The sequence below is a fragment of the Salvelinus fontinalis genome, chromosome 25, assembly GCF_029448725.1.
Source record: "Salvelinus fontinalis isolate EN_2023a chromosome 25, ASM2944872v1, whole genome shotgun sequence".
NCBI classification, from domain to species: Eukaryota; Metazoa; Chordata; class Actinopteri; order Salmoniformes; family Salmonidae; genus Salvelinus; species Salvelinus fontinalis.
In genome coordinates, this window is record NC_074689.1 from 9698656 (window position 1) to 9720597 (window position 21942).

Here is a 21942-nt window from a genome sequence, read left to right on the forward strand (position 1 = left end):
CCACAAATTAACTTTTAACATGGCACAACTGTTAATTGAAACGCATTCCAGGTGACTACCTCATGAAGCTGGTTGAGAGAATGCCAAGAGTGTGCAAAAATGTCATCAAGGCAAAGGGTGGCTACCCTTTGAAGAATCTCAAATGTAAAATATATTTTGATTTGTTTAATAACACTTTTTTGGTTACTACATGATTCCATATGTGTTATTTCAGTTTTGATGTCTTCACTATTATTCCACAATGTAGAAAATAGTAAAAATAAAGAAAACCCCTTGAATGAGTAGGTGTGTCCAAATGTTTTACTGGTACTGTTTATGATGCATAAATCAGCGAAAGAGAGAAGAATTACACAAATCTCATTTCATACCTTTGTGCCAGACTTAAATATAACAAGACTTGTAAAATGCCACCCAACCAAGTGCTTTTAAGAATTAAATTGTGCAATTCAGGCAAAACCCTTATATTTGCAGCAGCTCTCTTGTTGTAGTATTTCAGAGGTATTTCCCTTGAAGCACAATAGTGGATGTGTCATGTACAATTGTGCAAAATCAACTTTTGTGACAAATAGTTTGAAGGAATATACTGTATATCTGAAAAAAGCTTTCTTCAAAACTTCTAGGTTGGGAAAATACAGATTTTTAAAAATAAAGTTCAAAAGAAAAAGAGTACCTAAACCCATGCAGACATGGCAACATGGTGTCATCCATTGCTTCTCCTCTTTTTTATCCGTGCCTTTCAGGTGATGTATGCAAATGTGACTCAATTTGATACTTTGGGGAATCACAAATTGGGTTTTTATTGCCTCCACCACAGGTTGGTGTACTCCTTTTATCCTAAACAATATGCAGGGAAATGTGTATGCAGAGTGCATATTCTGCATAGTGTGTGTGTGCGTGTGTGTGTATTGTTAGTGTATGTATACATATGTTCTGCTTATGAGTGGATTGTAGATATATAGATATCACCAACCGGTGATCAGGTGATCACCACTGCTGCCCTCCCTCCCCTCTGACTGACCATCAGATGCAGGCCATCAGTCCAGTAAAAAAAAAAATCGAATTATTATGCTCACTCAGCTGTGCCTCACAAGTAATACAACAAAATGATATTTTACCAGTGTGTTCATGTACCTACATTTTTTAAATATAATTTCAAAATGGTCTGAGAAGAACTACATTGGCAGGGAAATTCAAGCATAGCCAATATCACTGATATTGTATTGGGCCTATAGCATACGGCACAAATTTCATTGCTAGAGAACTGTTTCTAATTAGATAATGTTGTATAGGCTTATGTCTTTTAAGTTGTGTTTAAAAAATCAGAGCGGTAGATCCTGGCTTGCATTTGGACTCAGAATGTGATCTTGACTCAGAAAAGGTTGGTGACCACTGCAGTAGAGCATTGGAACTGAACTGACTTGCTCCAAATGTGAATAAAGGGAATTATAAACAAGACAGGCCCAGATTATGATGTAAATGAGGACATTTCTTTGTTTACGTCGTAAAAACCACAGATTGATGGGCCAGGGATTCCTTTCCATCGTATCTCTCCTCTATTGTTTTACCTCCTGTGCTTGATACAGTGTGATGTATTCCGCTCGCTGGGAGGCAACTGCACAAAGCTACCATCCATGGGTGACATCTTTAAGCCACTCACACTGGATTCCCCCACAGTGTAATTTTCTAAATGTTCCTTGACCCATCTCTGGGACACAGTGGGGTATGAGTAGAACGGTGTGAAAGGGGAGTGGGGAGTAAGAGGGAGGTTGGAGATGGAGTCTTTATGAGTTCTTGACAGTGTTACTTCAGAATGCTGACCCGCCTACACACAGTCTTAGAATGGATCACTGCCCGTCCCTAGAGAGGGGTGTGCAAATAGGCCCTTGTTTGAATCTCTCCCCCTCGCTCTACCACCTCTCTCTTTCTCTCTATCCCTCACTCTCTTTCTTTCCTCTCTCATTGCCCCCACAGCAGTGGGTAGAGGGCAGAGAAAACCAGAAGCAGCGGCTCTGCACACAGTTTGGCAGACCCCAAATCAGGGGCTCAGTGAGGTTTGTTGTATGATAAGAGGATCAGGCAGGGTAACGGGTTCAGGGGATAATCATCGGCTTCCCAGTCTACCCATACAGTAACATGCAGGGTGAGGCGTGGAGGGATAAGGACATACGCATGCAGTGTTAGACATCCCTTCTGCAAAAGAAAAGATTACCAGAGACAATAGACAGACGCCACAGTAGAGGAATCCCCAGTCCCAGTAAGAGAAGAATGCACACGCACATGCTTAGAGACACACACTCACACTTGCCTGAATATGCACAAGCAGAGGCACATTTACATGCAGGGATACACACACACACACACACACACACACACACACACACACACACACACACACACACACACACACACACACACACACACACACACACACACACACACACACACACACACACACACACACACACTTGCCCAAATTGAGAATGAATGACAGAGGGAGAAAGAAAAAATGGCCCATGCATGATACAGCCCATCCTTGGGTTGTGCTGGTAAGAGGCTTGTAGTCAGATTAGTGTGTTTGTGGTGCATTTGTCTGCTCGCGTGTTCATTCGCTTCCTCTAGTCTTCCTTTAAGCGTATGTGAGGGAAAATGACTGGACTGCCGATATGTGTAATTGAAATGTACTAAGCCTGAAGGAATGGTATTGTTTAGCGGAAACGTGTGTGTGGCATAAACCATGTTGGCTCCTATCCATGGGATCCAATTAAATACTGTACAGGACTCATGCTGTCTCTCATTTAGAAACACTCTTTGTCCCACAAGCCAACTAGAAGTGCAGTAGGATATGACGAGTACCAAACTAGTGCAGCAAAAAATGTGAGGTTCTACTTTCCTCATGAATACTACTAGTATCACACATTCAAAATGTGCGCCCCAAAAAATAGGGTTCCTCAAGGGTTCTTCGGGAAGGGTGCTTCTATGTAAAAACCATACTAACCCAAATAACCCTTTTAGCCATTAAATGGTTCTTTGTCGTTCAGAAAATGGTTACTTCCTCTTTTAGTGATAATAAAAATGAATGGCAACAGCTCGTTAGAACATTGGGGCGTGGTTTGTGCACAGCTCTTTTTGTGGATGAGTGAGTGAGAATGTCTTTCCAGTTTTAACACATTTTTTGTATTATGGGATATTGACAATGATTATGGCCAGTGACAGTGTTTTGTGAAAGACAGCTGTATGGCCTTGTGTTGAGAACTGTTGTGACAATCAGTTCTTCACAATTCTCTTGTATTGTCACGCCCTGGCCTTATTATTCTTTGTTTTCTTTATTATTTTAGTTAGGTCAGGGTGTGACATGGGGAATGTTTATGTTTTGTTGGTTTTGGGTGTTTATTTGGTAAAGGGGTTATGGGGTGTAGTATATGGTTTTGTGTTGAGTGTAGATGTCTAGCGTTGTCTATGTTGGTTAGTTATCTAGGAGAGTCTATGGTTACCTGAATGGGTTCCCAATTAGAGACAGCTGATTTCGGTTGTCTCTGATTGGGAGCCTTATTTAGGGTAGCCATAGGCTCTCATTTGTTGTGGGTAATTGTCTATGTATAACGTTTGTAGCCTGTATGTATGTGCACAACGTTTGTAGCTTCACGGTCGTTTTGTTGTTTTGTTAGTTTGTAAAGTGTTTTTGTGTCGTGTTCATCTTCGTTGGTGTTAATAAAAGAAGATGGCTTATTTTCCAACTGCTGCATTTTGGTCCGTCAATCCGCCACACGATCGTGACAGAATTACCCACCATAGGACCAAGCGGCATGGAAAGCGGCAACAGGACCTACCTACACAGGATTCATGGACATGGGAGGAGATACTGGATGGTAAGGGGCCGTGGGTTCAACCGGGAGAATATCGCCTTCCTCGTGAAGAGCTGGAGGCAGCTAAAGCCGAGAGGAGGCGATATGAGGAGGCAGCACGGAGACAAGGCTGGAAACCCGTGAGTACAACCCAAAAATTTCTTGGGGGGGGCCTTAAAGGGAGTGTGGCGAAGTCAGGTAGGAAACCTGCGCCTACTCCCTGTACTTACCGTGGAGAGCGAGAGTACGGGCAGACATCGTGTTACGCAGTAGAGCGCACGGTGTCTCCTGTACGCGTGCATAGCCCGGTGCGGTACATTTCAGCTCCACGTATCGGCCGGGCTAGACTGAGCGTTGAGCCGTATGTCATGAAGCCGGCCCAACGCATCTGGTCACCAGTGCGTCTCCTCGGGCCGGCGTACATGGCACCAGCCTTACGCATGGTGTCCCCGGTTCGCCTACATAGGCCGGTGCGGGTTATTCCACCTCCCCGCACTGGTCAGGCGACGGGGAGCATAGAACCAGGTAAGGTTGGGCAGGCTCGGCGTTCAAGGGAGCCAGTACGCCTGCACGGTCCGGTATTTCCGGCGCCACCTCCCCGCCCCAACCCAGTACCACCAGTGCCTCCTCCACGCACTAGCTATATGGTGCGTGTCTCCAGCCCTTTACCACCAGTGTCTAAACCACGCACCAAGCCTCCTGTGTGTCCCCAGAGTCCTGTGCGTCCTGTTGCTGCTCCCCGCACTAGCCCTGAGATGCGTGTCCCCAGCCCGGTGCCACCAGTCCCGGCACCACGCACCAGGCCTACAGTGCGCCTCAGCCGGCAGGAGTCTGCCGTCTGCACAGCAATGACTGAACTGCCCGTCTGCCAAGCGCCATCTGAGCCATCCGTCTCCCCAGCGCCATCTGAGCCATCCGTCTCCCCAGCGCCATCTGAGCCATCCGTCTGCAATGAGCCTGCAAAGCCGCCCGTCTGCCATGAGCCTGCAAAGCCACCCGTCTGCCATGAGCCCACTGAGCCGTCCGCCAGACAGGAGCCGCTAGAGCCGCCAGCCAGACAGGAGCCGCTAGAGCCGCCAGCCAGACAGGAGCCGCTAGAGCCGCCAACCAGACAGGATCTGCCAGAGCCGCCAACCAGACAGGATCTGCCAGAGCCGCCAACCAGACAGGATCTGCCAGAGCCGCCAACCAGACAGGAGCAGCCAGATCAGTCAGCCAGCCATGAGCAGCCAGATCCGTCAGCCAGCCATGAGCAGCCAGATCCGTCAGCCAGCCATGAGCAGCCAGATCCGTCAGCTAGCCATGAGCAGCCAGATCCGTCAGCTAGCCATGAGCAGCCAGATCCGTCAGCTAGCCATGAGCAGCCAGATCCGTCAGCTAGCCATGAGCAGCCAGATCCGTCAGCTAGCCATGAGCAGCCAGATCCGTCAGCTAGCCATGAGCAGCCAGATCCGTCAGCTAGCCATGAGCAGCCAGATCCGTCAGCTAGCCATGAGCAGCCAGATCCGTCAGCTAGCCATGAGCAGCCAGATCCGTCAGCCAGCCATGAGCAGCCAGATCCGTCAGCCAGCCATGAGCAGCCAGATCCGTCAGCCAGCCATGAGCAGCCAGATCCGTCAGCCAGCCATGAGCAGCCAGATCAGTTAGCCAGCCATGAGCAGCCAGATCCGTTAGCCAGCCATGAGCAGCCAGATCTGTCAGCCAGCCATGGGCCGTCCCTCAGTCCGGAGCTGCAGTCCCTCAGTCCGGAGCTGCAGTCCCTCAGTCCGGAGCTGCCATTCCTCAGTCCGGAGCTGCCCCTTACCCTGGAGCTGCCCCTTACCCTGGTGCTGCCCCTTACCCTGGTGCTGCCCCTTACCCTGGTGCTGCCCCTTACCCTGGTGCTGCCCCTTACCCTGGTACTGTCCCTTATCCTGGTACTGCCCCTGACCCTGGTACTGCCCCTTACCCTGGTACTGGTCCTTAGTCCGGAACTCCCCCTTAATGCAATGGGGTTAATGTGGAGGGGGGTTGTTTGGAGGAAGCCTAGGAGGTGGTTAGGTACTGTGGTGACGTGGGGACTACGACCAGAGCCGGAGCCGCCACCGTGGAGGGGAGCCCACCCAGACCCTCCCCTAGACTGTGTATGGTGCGCCCGGAGTTCGCGCCTCAAGGGGGGGGTTATGTCACGCCCTGGCCTTATTATTCTTTGTTTTCTTTATTATTTTAGTTAGGTCAGGGTGTGACATGGGGAATGTTTATGTTTTGTTGGTTTTGGGTGTTTATTTGGTAAAGGGGTTATGGGGTGTAGTATATGGTTTTGTGTTGAGTGTAGATGTCTAGCGTTGTCTATGTTGGTTAGTTATCTAGGAGAGTCTATGGTTACCTGAATGGGTTCCCAATTAGAGACAGCTGATTTCGGTTGTCTCTGATTGGGAGCCTTATTTAGGGTAGCCATAGGCTCTCATTTGTTGTGGGTAATTGTCTATGTATAACGTTTGTAGCCTGTATGTATGTGCACAACGTTTGTAGCTTCACGGTCGTTTTGTTGTTTTGTTAGTTTGTAAAGTGTTTTTGTGTCGTGTTCATCTTCGTTGGTGTTAATAAAAGAAGATGGCTTATTTTCCAACTGCTGCATTTTGGTCCGTCAATCCGCCACACGATCGTGACATGTATGGACTCTCACCCTTTTTCAACTTTTCAATGAACATGATAAAACTTAAGGAATTTTAACAATATAATATGGCTAACAGGAAAAAAAAGAACCCTGTGTGGTTTTTCAAATGTTTTTTTGTAGAACCTTTGAGATTGTAGAACCATTCTCCATGAATGTTCTAAACAGAACCTTTAAAAATGGTTCCTTACAGCACCAAAAAAGGGTTATAACCATAGTGGAACCCTTTTTGGTACTATAGAGAACATTATATATAGAACCTATTTTATTACTTATTCATATCATCTTAGGAATGGGTTATTTATAGCACCATAAAGGTTCCATTTACAACTGTGTGAGCATGTTTCTTTATAGTACCTTCAAAAAAGGGTTCTATAGAGCACCAAAAAGGGATCCGAAGAACCATCATTCATTCTTCCCAAAGAACCCTTATTTGGCCCTATATAGAACCTTTAGTTTTTAATGTGTACAATATTACATTAACCCTACGTCACTGTGAGAGATGCATTTAGCTACACAATAAAATAACAAAGCACTGCAATTTTCAAACACAAAGCACGAAGCACAATGAACAGCAAAACAGCAGTATTGATTTAATAATTTGAAGAATGAACTGAAATGATTCCTTTTCACTTGCCTCCAATTTTTCTTTTCAAAGTCAGAACCACTGTCAGTATTAGGCTAGTCTAGTGGACCTTTTATATCCTAGTCAGTCATCATCAATTAAGCACTTAATTTAGCAAAAGCCAGACAGTCTCATTTCTCTATCAGAAATGTAATTACTGGGATTTTTGACATTAAATTATCAGAGAGCCTCTAAACCATTGGCACTTCTTGGGTCCTGATGAGTTACTACTGGGCTCTAAAAAGGTAATGGTCAAAGCTAAGTGCTAAGACGCCGTTGTGAAAAGTACGAGCCTGGATTTTCTGCTTGTCACATTGCCACCCATTGAGAACTTCAGAATCAATGGCTTCCAGTAAGCTTTTCAACATTTATTTAAGATCAAAGTCCTTTGAAAGTACAAAACCAACTAAACCCAAAAGTGATGAAAATAAAACGTACATGTGTTTCTGTTCATTTGAATGCACAGTCTTCCTATACTGTGTATCACTGTTAGAAAGAGTGAGCTGATGGATATATAGCATATATATATATATATCATATATACGTATAGGGACCTTTAATGACATACCATGCTGAAACAGAGAGAACAGTCTTATGCACACACATTAAAAGAAGTGGTTTGAACTGGATGTTACACTAGGAGGTGAGGGGAGTTATTTTGGGCCTTGGTGTGCAAGGCACCCATGGAGGAGGATGAAGAGGAGGATGGCAAAGAAGATGCCACAGGTCAGCAGGAGATACAGGTGGCCCAACACAGACATAGCACTTTCACCAAACCTTAAAAGTGTGTGTGTCTGTGTGCGCATGAGTGTGTGCATGAGGGTAAGGAAAGAGAGAGCAAGAGAGAGAGAGAGAGAGAGAAAAGGAAATGAAGAAGACTAGGGGAAATGCACTCAGGATGGAGTGGTGGTTTCTCTTTGGTGGTCTGGAGGAGGTGTGAATGTGGGGGTGTAATAGATTAGAGTTGTGTGTCAGGGCTCATCTCGCGGCCAAACCCTGTCCTAGCTGGTGTGAGGAATCTCTCACAGGCAATGATTCCACTCCGCTGTAGGCTCAGCTCGCTGCAGTGTGGACAGCTAGGCAGGACTTCTGCTAGACTGCTAGCTGGCTGGCAGGTCTCTCAGACCAACACCACATCACTGTGCATGCGTCCCAAATTGCACCCTATTCCAGATACAAGCCACTACTTTGGTGAGATCCCTATGTGTCATAGTCAATAGTAGTGTACACGTAAGGGAATAGGGACGCAGCCTCAATACGACACCACATCACTGTGAGAGAGCTGTATAGAGGGAAGAGCAGTGAGAGAGCCAAGGACAATGACCAGTGTGACTGACGGTAGGACAATAAAGTGAGCATCCTCTTTATCTCAGCAGTGTGAGGCCACCAAATTCAATGGAACATCAAGGCACTCTCCCGGGACGTCAATGATCCCCTCACCCACGCTCAATTGACCGGTGATGTCATGGGAGGAGACGGAGGGCTAATGCTAGTCTGACACCCCCATGATGGGGAGAAATTTGTCAAGCTGTCAGTCAGTCAATGGCTGAGTTGACCCTGTGAAAAACACCACCCTAGCTCCAAACAGCTATAGGACCAGCCCTCATCCGCTGACACATTTATTATACATACTACAATGGCTCAATTGATCTGGGATCAGCAAGAGACCCTGTCATTTTGCCTTTCCTGCAATTCTTGTTGTTGTTTATGAAAATCACTGTGAAACACACGAGTGGAATTAAAAATGGTGTTGTGATGTGTTGACAGCACTGTTTGGCTGTGATTTTCTCTCATCGAGGCTGAAGTCATGTGAAGCTAAAGGAAGTTAATGCTTCATGAATGACATTGTACTACATACATAATACTAAATGGGATTCATGACTCAGCCACTTCTGAACGATTTAACAGGAAGGATTGCTCAATTTTACACCTGCTTTCATCTTCAGGCTTGTTTGTTTGTTTGTCTGGCAGTTATACAGTTGTGTTGATAATTAGCTGTTGTGATAAAGTGTCATAATGCAACAATTATTCTGTCGAAAAACAGGTTTATATTTATCTCAGGGTGTTAGCATGAGATTGGACTCCCTGGTTAGAGGGCTGGGAGGGGGAGGAAGGGAAGTAAGGAGGTTAGGGAGGGATGGAAGTATGGAGGGAGGGAGGGAGGGAGGGAGGGAGGGAGGGAGGGAGGGAGGGAGGGAGGGAGAAAGAGGTAACAGGGGGACGGAGGTTGTTGAAAGATCTGTTATTGTAATATTGAACCCAACACAAACAAATGGAGAACCTATTAAAAATGTATCATCCTGCTTCCGCTTCCAAAATAAAGCACCAGGGAGTAGCTAGGCTGAGAAATGCCTGCATGAAAAATGTTCATGCGCTCAGGGAGGTAGATCAGAGGGAGAAGCCAAAAGCAGCCCCCAAGTCAAAGCCAAAAATACAGATAAAACATAACGCACTTGACAGTTTACATTATACTGTATGTACTGGTGTTTTTTAAAGGTCTATTATAACAAATGTCACTTGTATTGTGTTTTGAATTCATCATTTTTTAAATCAGAGACTAACAACATATTTTCAAGTTTTGTTGAAATCTTAACATCTTTACCTAAGAGATTATGACGACAGTGCCTTGATTAATTCAAAATGAACAAAGTCCCTTGGATCATAAATAGTGTTCAATTGAAAAACCTTGGGTTTCCTTCATTCAGTATCACCGCCAGTGCAACGAAGGTGCACATTAACATATCAAAGGGGTAAACCAGCCGGTCTAGAATTTAAAGCATGCTCTGTTGTGATGTTGAAGAGCAGCAACACTGACATGAGAGGAAGTCTGTCTGTCTGTCCTCTTTACACATTCCCCTCTGTTGAGAAGGGAGACCATGTGGTTGCGTCTCCAAGGGTACCCTATTCCCTATATTGTGCATTACTTTGGACTAAAACCTGGTTAAAAGTAGTGCTATATATAGGGTAAAGAGTGGCATTTGTAATGCAGCCTACCTCTCTCAGTCAGTGAACGTGCAATAACATGCATTCCTGTCATAATTAAACACGTCAGGAATGTGGAACGCTGGAAATGTATTTACCCATAAGACACCAGACCATGGACATTGATAAGTGGGGCATGTTCTAGATAAGGAGGTAAGAGCACACTTCTCTCTTCCCTGATAGCACGTCCAAAACGACACCTTATCCCCTACATAGTGCATTCATTTTGAACAGAGCACTATAGGCCCTGGTCAATAGTAGTGCACTATAAAGAGAATAGGGTGCCATGTGGGACACAGGCTTGGAGATGTGATTTGATTACAGCTCAAGCATTGACACATTAGCTAGTTCCTCTCATTAACTTAGAGTTTCCCTTTTCACAGCTTTTTAGCGGAAGCCATTAGCAGATACATACCCCGCCAATCTAATAGCAGGGCTATCACTGAAGTCAGACACATTAAAAGAGCGATGAAGCTCTTGACATTCTTCTTGACATTCTTCTTCCCAACCCAACCCTGGCAACCCATGGGTAGTCTATGGGATTTATTTGACATGTAATCATCATAGTGTATGAGTTTGTATATTGTGAACAGGGTGTTCAAAATGGCTGCATTTTCTTACTACCTATAGGGTTGCAAATTTACAGTAACTTTCCCAAAATGTACTTGTTTTCTATGAATCCCAGTTGGAAGATTCACAGAATCAGGAGGGAATAAGCATCGAGCCAGAATCTTCCAACCAGGATTCCTGGAAAATCGGGAGATTTTGGGAAAGTTACCAGATTTTTGCAACCCTATTCCTGACCATGTATTGCTGAAAACTGTGGCTGGCCGGGAGTGCGTTTTCCACCTCTGACCTCATTCTCATTTTTGTCTCTGCTGTTACGACATTTTAATCCACTGCTTGGCAACCTATACTGTATGACAATGTTTACAAGCCAAAGTGCTGACCTTGGAAAATAACTTTGTGGACGGGACTTGATAAAAATGTGGACTAAGGAAAGTGCAAGCAATTAAACCAGTGCCAGCTGGTATTTTACAGGCTTGGGGAAAGCTACTGCAATTCATTTATGTTCTCTTTCGACATATTTTAAATGATTTGAGTATAGGAACCCATTTACCTTGAATTTGTATATTGGCTTGTAAGATGGTTTTCCCCACTGGATATGGAGGAGGTGCTTTGTGGTGATGCTTTGTGTGTGTGCACGTGCATGCATGCGTGTGTGCTTGTTCTTGCCTGTGTGTGTGCCTTTGTAGATGCGTGTACACATGAGTGGGTGCTGCGTGTGTTTGTGGATATGGAGTGTAATATCTATAGGTCTGCACACCTCTCCTCTCAAGCATGGTGGTGGTAGTGTGATGGTTTTGGGATGCTTTACTGCCTCAGGACCTTGCCTTAATAGAATGGACCATGAATTCTGCTCTGTATCAGAGAATTCTACAGGAGGATGTCAGGCCATCCGTCTGTGAGCTGAAGCTGAAGCGCAGCTGGGTCATGCAGCAAGACAATGATCCAAAACACACAATCAAGTCTACATGAAAATGGTTTAAAAGCAACACATTTTCAGATTGGAATAGCCTAGTCAAAGTCCAGACCTGATCCCAATTGATGTGGCAGGACTTCAAACGAGCAGGTCATGCTTGAAAACCTACAAATGTCGCTGAGTTAAAGCAGTTCTGCATGTAAGAGTGGGCAAAAATTCCTCCACAGCGATGTGAGACTGATCAACAACTACAGGAAGCATTTGGTTGCAGTCATTGCGGCTAAAAACGGCACAACCAGTTATTGAGTGTAAGGGAGGAATTACTTTTTCAAACATGGGAATTGGGTGTTGCATACCGTTGTTAATTAAACACATAAAATAAGTATACTTTTTTGTTGTTATTTGTAAACTCGGGTTCCCTTAATCGAATATTAGGTTTTGGTTGAAGATATGATAACATCCGGTATCAAAAATATGCAGAACTAGAGCATCAGAAATGGGGTAAATACTTTTCACTGCACTGTACATGACAGCATACAAATGTCATCAAGTCTATCACCATGTTTTTTCCTCATGTTAAGTTCACAACTTTTCCCTCTCGCTTGCGGCCTCTTCAAACATAGCTTTTACCAGATGTTTTCACTTGTTAGCACCATAAGAGGACTTATTTCGTGTGACACGGGACTAGTCGGGTGTGCCTACCATGCTCTGTCTATCTGTTAGTGCAGTTGCGGTCACACATGAGAGGTCAGTGTGTGTGTGTACGTATAATATGTATGCGTGTATGTGTGCACGTACGTGAGTGGCAGCCGGCCACACATGAGAGGCCAGGAGACAGGCAACGGTGAGGACATGGTTGTCACCACTAGTGGATGTTTACATCGCGGCTGCAGACAAGGTGTGGTTACCGATGGTTACGGAGGCAACCCTAAGCTCTAGCTAACTGACCCGGTGCAGAGATGTCAGAGACATTGTAGCGAGAACACTTGAACCTGTAAACGGACATTTGTTGAGAGCTTTTATAGAGCAGTTAATGCTTCTGGACCGTGTAGGTGTATGCAATGCTGGTATTGAGGATATGGAACACATTGAGTGGGTGTAAACTAAATATGCATTATTGCAATTTCACCTTGTTGAAGTCAACACAATCAACACATCTAATCACTGTCTTTGTTTCTTTCTGTCTTTCAGCCGCTGGACTACGAAACGAAGAAGGCCTACACCTTCAAGGTAGATGCAGAAAACGCCCACCTGGACCCGCGGTTCCACAGCTTCGGGGCCTTCAAGGACACAGCCACAGTAAAGATTAACGTCCTGGATGTAGATGAGCCTCCAGTGTTCACTAAGCCCTCTTACGAGATGGAGGTATACGAGGACTCACCTGTAGGCGACATCATCGGAGCTGTCACCGGACAGGATCTGGATGCTAGCAACAGTCCTGTCAGGTAAAGTTAAAGGTCCTGAAAACTCATTCTGAAAGTACTTTTCCTCTCACGACTATCTACCAGGAAGTTTGAAAAGACAGGCTGAGTGAGCGGGGAGATTATATTCATGAGCTCGCCTTGACTGACAGCTCTTTGAAACACCTATGTCAAGCAACTTGGATGCTGTGAGCAGTGTTGCAGTAATATCATCTCAATGTATTGATACACAAAGCAACTCAAACAACATTGAAATTTCATCAATGATATCATTTTTTAAATATATATATTGAACAAAAATATAAACACATTCATTTTACAGTAAAAGTTTATAGAAGGAACTCAATCAATTGAAATAAATTCATTAGGCCCTAATCTATGTATTTTACATGACTGGGCAGGGGCGCAGAGATGGGTGGGCCTGGGACGGCATAGGCCCACCCACTTGGGAGCCAGGCCTTGACAATCAGAATGATTTTTTCCCAAACAAAAGGGCTTTATTATAGACAGAAATTCTCCCCAGTTTCATCAGCTGTCTGGGTGGCTGGTCTCAGAATATCCCGCAGGTGTGGAAGCCAGAAGTGGAGGTCCTGGGCTGGCGTGGTTACACATGGTCTGCGGATGTGAGGTTGGACGTACTGCCAAATTCTCGAAAACTACATTGAGGGTGGTTTATAGTAGAGAAATTAACATTACATTCTCTGTCAATAGCTTTGGTGGACATTCCGGCAGTTAGCGCACCAATTGCATGCTCCCTCAAAACTTGAGATAGTGGCCTTTTATTGTCCTAGCACAATGTGCACCTGTATAATGATCATGCTAGTCAATCAGCTTCTTGATTTGCCACACCTGTCAAGTGAATGGATTATTTTGACAAAGTAGAAGTGCTCACTAACAGGGAAGTGGACAAATTGGTGCACAATATTTTAGAGAAATAAGCTTTTTGTGCATATTGAAAAATTCTTAGATCTTTTATTTCAGCTCATGAAACATGGGACCAACACTTTACATGTTGAGTTCATGTTGTTCAGTATATATATACACATCTCCCAGAGCAGCAGTGACGGATGTGTTGACTTGACGACTGCGTCAGAGTTTTGAACGACCCTTCGCTCCTTTTCTTCCATGCTGGATGAAGACCAAGCTAGCCCGTAACTAACACCAGATACAGATGAAACGGGAAAGATAAGTATCTTTGCCATAGATGAAAAGGGAAAACTTGTAATTATATTTGCTGACACCATACAGTCAAATGTTGGCATCAGTAGAGTAGCTATCTAACTATATAAACCACGCCCCTCTGCAAACATGCCTTATCCAATGTTGGATAGAAGGCTGTATTTATTTACACCATCGGTGTATTAAAAATGTGCCTTGTCCCCTTAATAATAAATCCAAGTGTCAGGACCAGTAGCTTTATGATCAAACTTTATCAATGTAGAAGCAACAGTTATTTTTCCTATTGGTCAGTTATTTTAATCTGTTTTCCTTCAAATATCATCCAATGTCATGAAAAACATATTTTTGACTCTTCATTACCTTTATAAATGTTTATTAAGGGTAAGGAAAGATTGCAAAATAGTATAGGTCTGGGCTCTCCAAGCCTGTTCCTGGAGAGCTACCCTCCCCATAGGCGTTTACTACAACCCCAGTTGTAACTAACCTGATTCAGTTTTTACTTTAAAACCACACTCGAAAAAAATTATAGGCTAAAACTATTTGGGTTATTTGGTAACCCAGCGCTGTTTACGTAGTGGCCTTAACATGTTGGCTTATTTAGACTCCCAAGCCAGTTGGATTGCGTGAATAACCCAACATGTCGGGTTGTTGGGATTACCAAAACATGGGTACATTTCACCATCAGTTGCATATTTTATATTCTCATGCTGGGTTGACCTAGCAGCTGGGTCTTTTGTTATGTAATCCTTGGGTTATTTGCAGGAGGTGTGGCTTATTAGGGGCTTGGCTTTCACCCATGAGAGTAAATGTAAACTCAGCAAAAAAATAAACATCCTCTCACTGTCAACTGCGTTTCTTTTCAGCAAACTTAAAATATGTTCCTACAAATATTTACACAACAAGACTCAACAACTGAGACATCAACTGAACAAGTTCCACAGACATGTGACTAACAGAAATGGAATAATGTGTCCCTGAACAAAGGGGAGGTCAAAATGACAGTCAGTATCTGGTATGGCCACCAACTGCATTAAGTACTACAGTGCATCTCCTCCTTATGGACTGCACCAGATTTGCCAGTTCTTGCTGTGAGATGTTACCCCACTCATCCACCAAGGCACCTGCAAGTACCTGGACATTTCTGGGGGGAATGGCCCTAGCCGTCAACCTTCAATCCAACAGGTCACAGACTTGATCAATGGGATTGAGATCCGGGCTCTTCATTGGCCATGGCAGAACGCTGACATTCCTGTCTTGCAGAAAATCACGCACAGAACGAGCAGTATGACTGGTGGCATTGTCATGCTGGAGGGTCATGTCAGGACGAGGCTGCAGGAAGGGTACCACATGAGGGAGGAGGATATCTTCCCTGTAACGCACAGCATTGAGATTGCCTGCAATGACAACAAGCTCAGTCCGATGATGCTGTGACACACTGCCCCAGACCATGATGGACCCTCCACCTCCAAATCGATCCCGCTCCAGAGTACAGGCCTTGGTGTAACGTTCATTCCTTTGATGATAAACGCGAATCCGACCATCACCCCTGGTGAGACAAAACCGCGACTCGTCAGTGAAGAGCACTTTTTGCCAGTCCTGTCTGGTCCAGCGACGGTGGGTTTGTGCCCATAGGTGATGTTGTTACCGGTGGTTTCTGGTGAGGACCTGCCTTACAACAGGCCTACAAGCCCTCAGTCCAGCCTCAGCCTATTGTGGACAGTCTGAGCACTGATGGAGAGATTGTGCATTTCTGGTGTAACTCGGGCAGTTGTTGTTGCCATCCTGTACCTGTCCCGCAGGTGTGATGTTCGGATGTACCGATCCTGTGCAGGTGTTGTTACACGTGGTCTGCCACTGCGAGGACGATCAGCTGTCCATCCTGTCTCCCTGTAGCGCTGTCTTAGGTGTCTCACAGTACGGACATTGCAATTTATTGCCCTGGCCACATCTGCAGTCCTCATGCCTCCTTGCAGCATGCCTAAGGCACGTTCACGCAGATGAGCAAAGACCCTGGGCATCTTTCTTTTGGTGTTTTTCAGAATCATTCGAAAGGCCTCTTTAGTGTCCTAAGTTTTCATAACTGTGACCTTAATTGCCTACCGTCTGTAAGCTGTTAGTGTCTTAACGACATTCCACAGGTGCATGTTCATTCATTGTTTATGGTTCATTGAACAAGTGTGGGAAACAGTGCTTAAACCCTTTACAATGAAGATCTGGGAAGTTATTTCGATTTTTACGAATTATCTTTGAAAGACACAGTCCTGAAAAAAGGGATGTTTCTTTTTTTACTGAGTTTACATGCTGCAAATGCAATTGTTCCATATTTTTTCTCACATTCTATAATATTTTGATTATTTATTAGATATTGTAATAAGTAGTGATGTTACGTTTGATACCGGAGTTCTGAGACATGCGTTGAAATCGCTAAGCTGTTTACTTCAAAGCAGTGTGCCGATGCCTGTATCACTTTATCAGAAGCACTTGATCAATGATGTCTGAAGCTTCATTTTGTCGAGCAACCACCTGATTTGTTTGGTATTTGTTTTCGGTAGAAGACAAAAAGGCTAGTCTGTGCCCGTGCTACAGCGCGTGACATTTTTTGTAATTTGGCTGCTCTAAATTATTTGGGCCAGCAGGTGCCACTGGTGTACAATGTGTTGATCAAAGCTTTGAGCAGTGAACCTATTTTTGACACAATTGTCTGGGAAACATCAATGCTTCAGGTCCCCATTACTAATAGTAGGGCATACCACCTTAATTTTTTCACAACAATAGGATTCACAAAGGCTTTTGGGAAGTTATTCACTTCTGTAAGCAGTCAGTCACACAATAGTAACACATTTAAAAACTTTAACCTATAACACTTTTACAATAGAATCGATGAATAGGAATGACATTTACTCTCATGGATAGCTAAAAATAACTTGTTGAATGCCACTCCCCTACTAAACTACGCCTCCAGTCTTCTGATCTGACCTGCTGGGTCATATCTCAGTAATCCAGCGCCAATAACCCAGCAGATCCAAAAGCCTGCAACCCAGCATTTTTCTGGAGTGCAGTTGTAACTAACCTCATTTAGCTTATCAACCAGCTAATTATTAATATCAGGTGCGCTAGATTAGGGTTGGAGTGAAAACCTACAGGATGGTAGTTCTCCAGAAGGAGGGTTGGAGAGTCCTGGTATAAGACACTTGGTGGCACTGTAAAATCTCTGTTCCAGGCCTACACTGAACTGATTCAACAACAATAAAGCCCAAACCATGTTTACCTCTTTTTCTGTGTTACCCAGTCCTGTCAAGTAAGGTTACAAGTTTAATTATGGTTTAAAAAATAGGATGAGTAACTATAGGACCTTGGGTAGTGCTGTACCACTATGTTCTTAACTCTGGGTCTCATGGACTTTTGTTACAGCTGAACAATACTAATTTGATTCTACTACTCAACAAATATAAAGCCCAAAACTCTCTCTCGGTCTCGTTGCAAAGCGCATTTAAAATAATACTCAGCGCATAGTATTGGCAATTTAGTGTTCCGGCACAGATGGAAACAAAGTGCATTGTTTTAAAAACTACGAGGGGTGATTTGTCTTGGAGTCTATTAGTTATTTTTGTTTCGACAGATTGCTTTTTAGTTCTACAATGATGATTTCACAATATGTACTACTCAAGGGTTGAACAATACACAGATGGCAAAGATAGCCTGTTGCATCCAAGAAAGTATTTGTTTTAATATGAATATTTCATCTTGTAAAAGACAATAGAATGGACGAGGCAGAGATCTGTAGAACAAAAAGCCTTTGCTCTCTTTTGTTTAGATTTTTCACTGACTTGAGTGTGTTTAATTATTCAGCAACTCCACAGTTGACATTGCTCATTTTCATGCCATCAGAGAAGAGACTTTGCTTTCTCGCCTCCAAAACAATAGTACCAATGACCTTCCATGCATAGCGAATCACGCTTTTAGAGTTTTGCCTCTCTAGCTGAGGGAAGAACAGGCGTGAATACCGCATTTTACAGTTACTCCAAACATAAACTTAAAGTTCAGATGACTTTGAGGGATTGCATTTGTGCAACCTTTTCTGACATGACGAGGTCACGAATATCTTTTATTTTTTATTTGATTTATTTAGCCTTTTTTTTATATTCTGAAAGGAAGAGGTGCAGCATCCAGTGCCCTCTCCTTGGCTGTAAACTTTCAGGCTTCTCCATCATACTCTGTCACAATAAAGGCCTTTATGGCCTTCTCAATAGTGACTCGATGGAGGCGAACGTTAGTTTGTGCTGTGGAGGAGAACGTAAGTTTGTGCCGTTTTCAACACAAATACTTGACTGCACAGTCCACATTATTTCAGAATGTTATGTTCAGTTTATGTGCAAGCTTCTTCTGCACAGCCAATATTTCTGAGAAATATTGAAAGGAAATATGTTCCAATGTCATGATTGGCGAATTTGATTTCTCTTTAGAGTTCTCTTTGTGACAGACTACACATTATATGTGAAAGAGTAGAAGAGTAGGTGTGGTGAGGAGTTGTCTTTCCAACTACTCTGGTTTGAGGCTCAGGCCACACTTCAATGCCAATGGGTTGAACAGAGAAAGTTAAGCAGATGTGAACACTTAATAGATATGCGGAATTCAGTGCTATGTCGCTGTCCATCGCCAGTGTGGTGTCAAAGGGGCTGGAAATTAGTGGAGTTGCGCATTGCACTGAACAGTATAGAGCTGTCAATGGTTCTGAAAAGTATGCAGTGCTGTCCATAGCCCTGGAAAGGGACTAGAGAAGCCCATGGTGCAAAACTATGAGTTGAGCTGTCCATGGTGCTAGAACGTGGACTGAAGCACTGTATTCTATTTCAATCTGTTCATGGCAGTGGAATTCAGTTTTGTTTTGCTTCTCTTGTTCAATCAGATATTACATTGACTGACTACAAACGTATGTTAGGTATTCACAATAAAGTATATTGATGTTGCACAGCTGTTGATGTATTTTTTATTGATTCATATTTGCATATGTGTTTTAAAATGAGACGAGTGTCGTGTATCTACTATGGTTAAATGAGATGACATGCTATTTTCAAGTCGATTACCTAACATTTTATAGATTACGTGATTGAATTAAACCATGCTACAATTAAACCATTAATAACCTGGGCCACCACGGAATCCTTAGTTTATATAGAGCGGCTATCTCCCGAATTCACTCTTAAAGATCTGAAGATCTTATATCAATAGCAGTCAATCATTACGCATGGTCTACACCCATAAAGGGCCATGTCATGACAAGAGCATGATGGTATTTTTTCTTGTAAACTTAAATATTAATATAAAATACAAGACTGGTGATTTGTCTTGTGGGTTCATGATAAGAATTCAGTTTGAAGGGATGGCATATTTTCATACTAACCATTACAAAGGATATTTTAAAACTAGCATTTCAAAAAGGGAGGTCATTTATAAATAGAAAGCTAAAGTGATGAGACAGGTTGAGATTAAACCATAAAAATATGGGTAATTCCCAATGTATGGATTTATAAGCATTCACACATTTGAACCTGTAATCAGAGTTGTAGTATAATATTCATCAAAGAAAGTAACACTGAACGGTCCTTACTAAATCAGGTCTACTTCAAGGCCTTCAACTAAATAAGGTTAAAGAGAGCACTAAAGTAACTGGGAATTTGAATAGAAAACCCCAAGAATATGGTTAGAACTTTACACTGTCTCTTTAATGGTTGACTCTTAAACATGTTATTGTGTCTCGCTCATAAATATGAGAGACAGGGCTTTAACCATTGAACTGTTCCTCAGTGATCAGAATCTCAGGGTCTACACACCAGATATCATGAATATTCAGACAGAAATGCCTTATTATAAGCTGTTGCAGAGCTGTGCTACCAGCATAGGAAAAGTAAAATATATGACCAACATTTAATGAACATGCAGCTTGCATCCATCTTATAATGTTGTGTGTCTTAACGATGTCACTGCTTTCAGTTGCCCTTAAACCGCATTCAAAGAACGTTTCTAGAGCAATGTTTCTTTTAAAGGCTGCTTGTCTTGAGTGCATTTGTGTTCCTCTAGAAAATAATTTTGTCAGCATAAACCAAGATATCTGTGCCCCTATTACTCGATTGGGATATATGCTGCTTACCACAGCCCATTTTGTAGAAATGCACTTAGTGTATGAGTAATAAATAATTATTAACTGCGTCCCAAATGGCACACTAGTACTTAAAAAGTGCAATACTTTTGACCAGGGCCCATATGGCTCTGGTCAAAAGTAGTGCATTGCATAGGGAATAGGTTGCCATTTGGGACGCAGACCCTGGGTCACTATACAGTGCCTTGCAAAAGTATTCACCCCCTTGGCGTTTTCCTATTTTGTTGCATCACAACCTGTAATTTAAATTGATTTTTATTTGGATTTCATGTAATGGACATACACAAAATAGTCCAAATTGGTGAAGTAAAATTGTAAAAATTACTTGTTTAAAAAAATTCTAAAAAAGAAAAAAATTGAAAAGCGGTGCGTGCAAATGTATTCACACCCTTGCAATGAAGCCTCCTTAATAAGATTTGGTGCAACCAATTACCTTCAGAAGTCAAATAATTGGTTAAATAAAGTCCACCTGTGTGCGATCTAAGATGGCACATGATCTCAGAATGTATACACCTTTTCTGAAAGGCCCCAGAGTTCTCAACACCATTAAGCAAGGTGCACCACCAAGCAAGCGGCACCATGAAGACCAAGGAGCTCTCCAAACAGGTCAGGGACAAAGTTGTGGAGAGGTACAGATCAGGGTTAGGTTAAATAAAAATATCAGAAACTTTGAACATCCCACGGAGCACCATTTAAATCCATTATTTAAAAATTGAAAGAATATGGCACCACAATAAACCTGCCAAGAGAGGTCTGCCCAGCAAAACTCACGGACCAGGCAAGGAGGGCATTAATCAGAGGCAACAAAGAGACCAAAGATAACCCCAAAGGAGCTGCAAAGCTTTGGAGATTGGAGCATCTGTTCATAGGACCACTTTAAGCCGTACACTCCACAGAGCTGGGCTTTACGAAAGAGTGGCCAGAAAAATAAGCAAACATGTTTGGTGTTCGCCAAAAGGCATGTGGGAGACTCCCCAACATATGGAAGAAGGTACTCTGGTCAGATGAGACTAAAATTTAGCGTTTTGGCCATCAAGGAAAATGGCATAAACACAAAACCTTTCATCACCCCGAGAATACCACCCCCACAGTGAAGCATGGTGGTGGCAGCATCATGCTGTGGTGATGTTTTTCATCGGCAGGGACTGGGAAACTGGTCAGAATTGAAGGAATGATGGCTGGTGCTAAATACAGGGAAATTCTTGCGGGAAACCTGTTTCAGTCTTCCAGAAATTTGAGACTGGGATGGAGTTTCACCTTCCAGCAGGACAATGACCCTAAGCATACTGCTAAAGTAACACTCGAGGGGTTTAAGGGGAAACGTTTAAATGTCTTGGAATGGCCTAGTCAAAACCCAAACCTCAATCAAATTGAGAATCTGTGGTATGACTTAAAGATTGCTCTACACCAGCGGAACCCATCCAACTTGAAGGAGCTGGAGCAGTTTTGTCTTGAAGAATGGGCAAAAACCCCAGTGGCTAGATGTGCCAAGCTTATAGAGACATACTCCAAGAGACTTGCAGCTGTAATCTCTGCAAAAGGTGGCTCTACAAAGTATTGACTTTGGGGGGGGGGGGGGATAGTTATGCATGCTCAAGTT

General features: G+C 43.5%; 1 protein-coding gene across 2 annotated transcripts in view; it reads left to right on the forward strand.

Annotated features, from left to right (window-relative positions):
* LOC129822822 (cadherin-12-like) overlaps positions 1-21942 on the forward strand; it is a 232722-nt gene that overhangs the window by 178121 nt on the left and 32659 nt on the right. For both annotated transcript variants that reach the window (XM_055881255.1, XM_055881256.1), the window contains exon 7: positions 12777-13030. In XM_055881255.1, coding sequence (XP_055737230.1) covers positions 12777-13030 — 254 coding nt within the window. The remainder of the gene's footprint in view (positions 1-12776; positions 13031-21942) is intronic.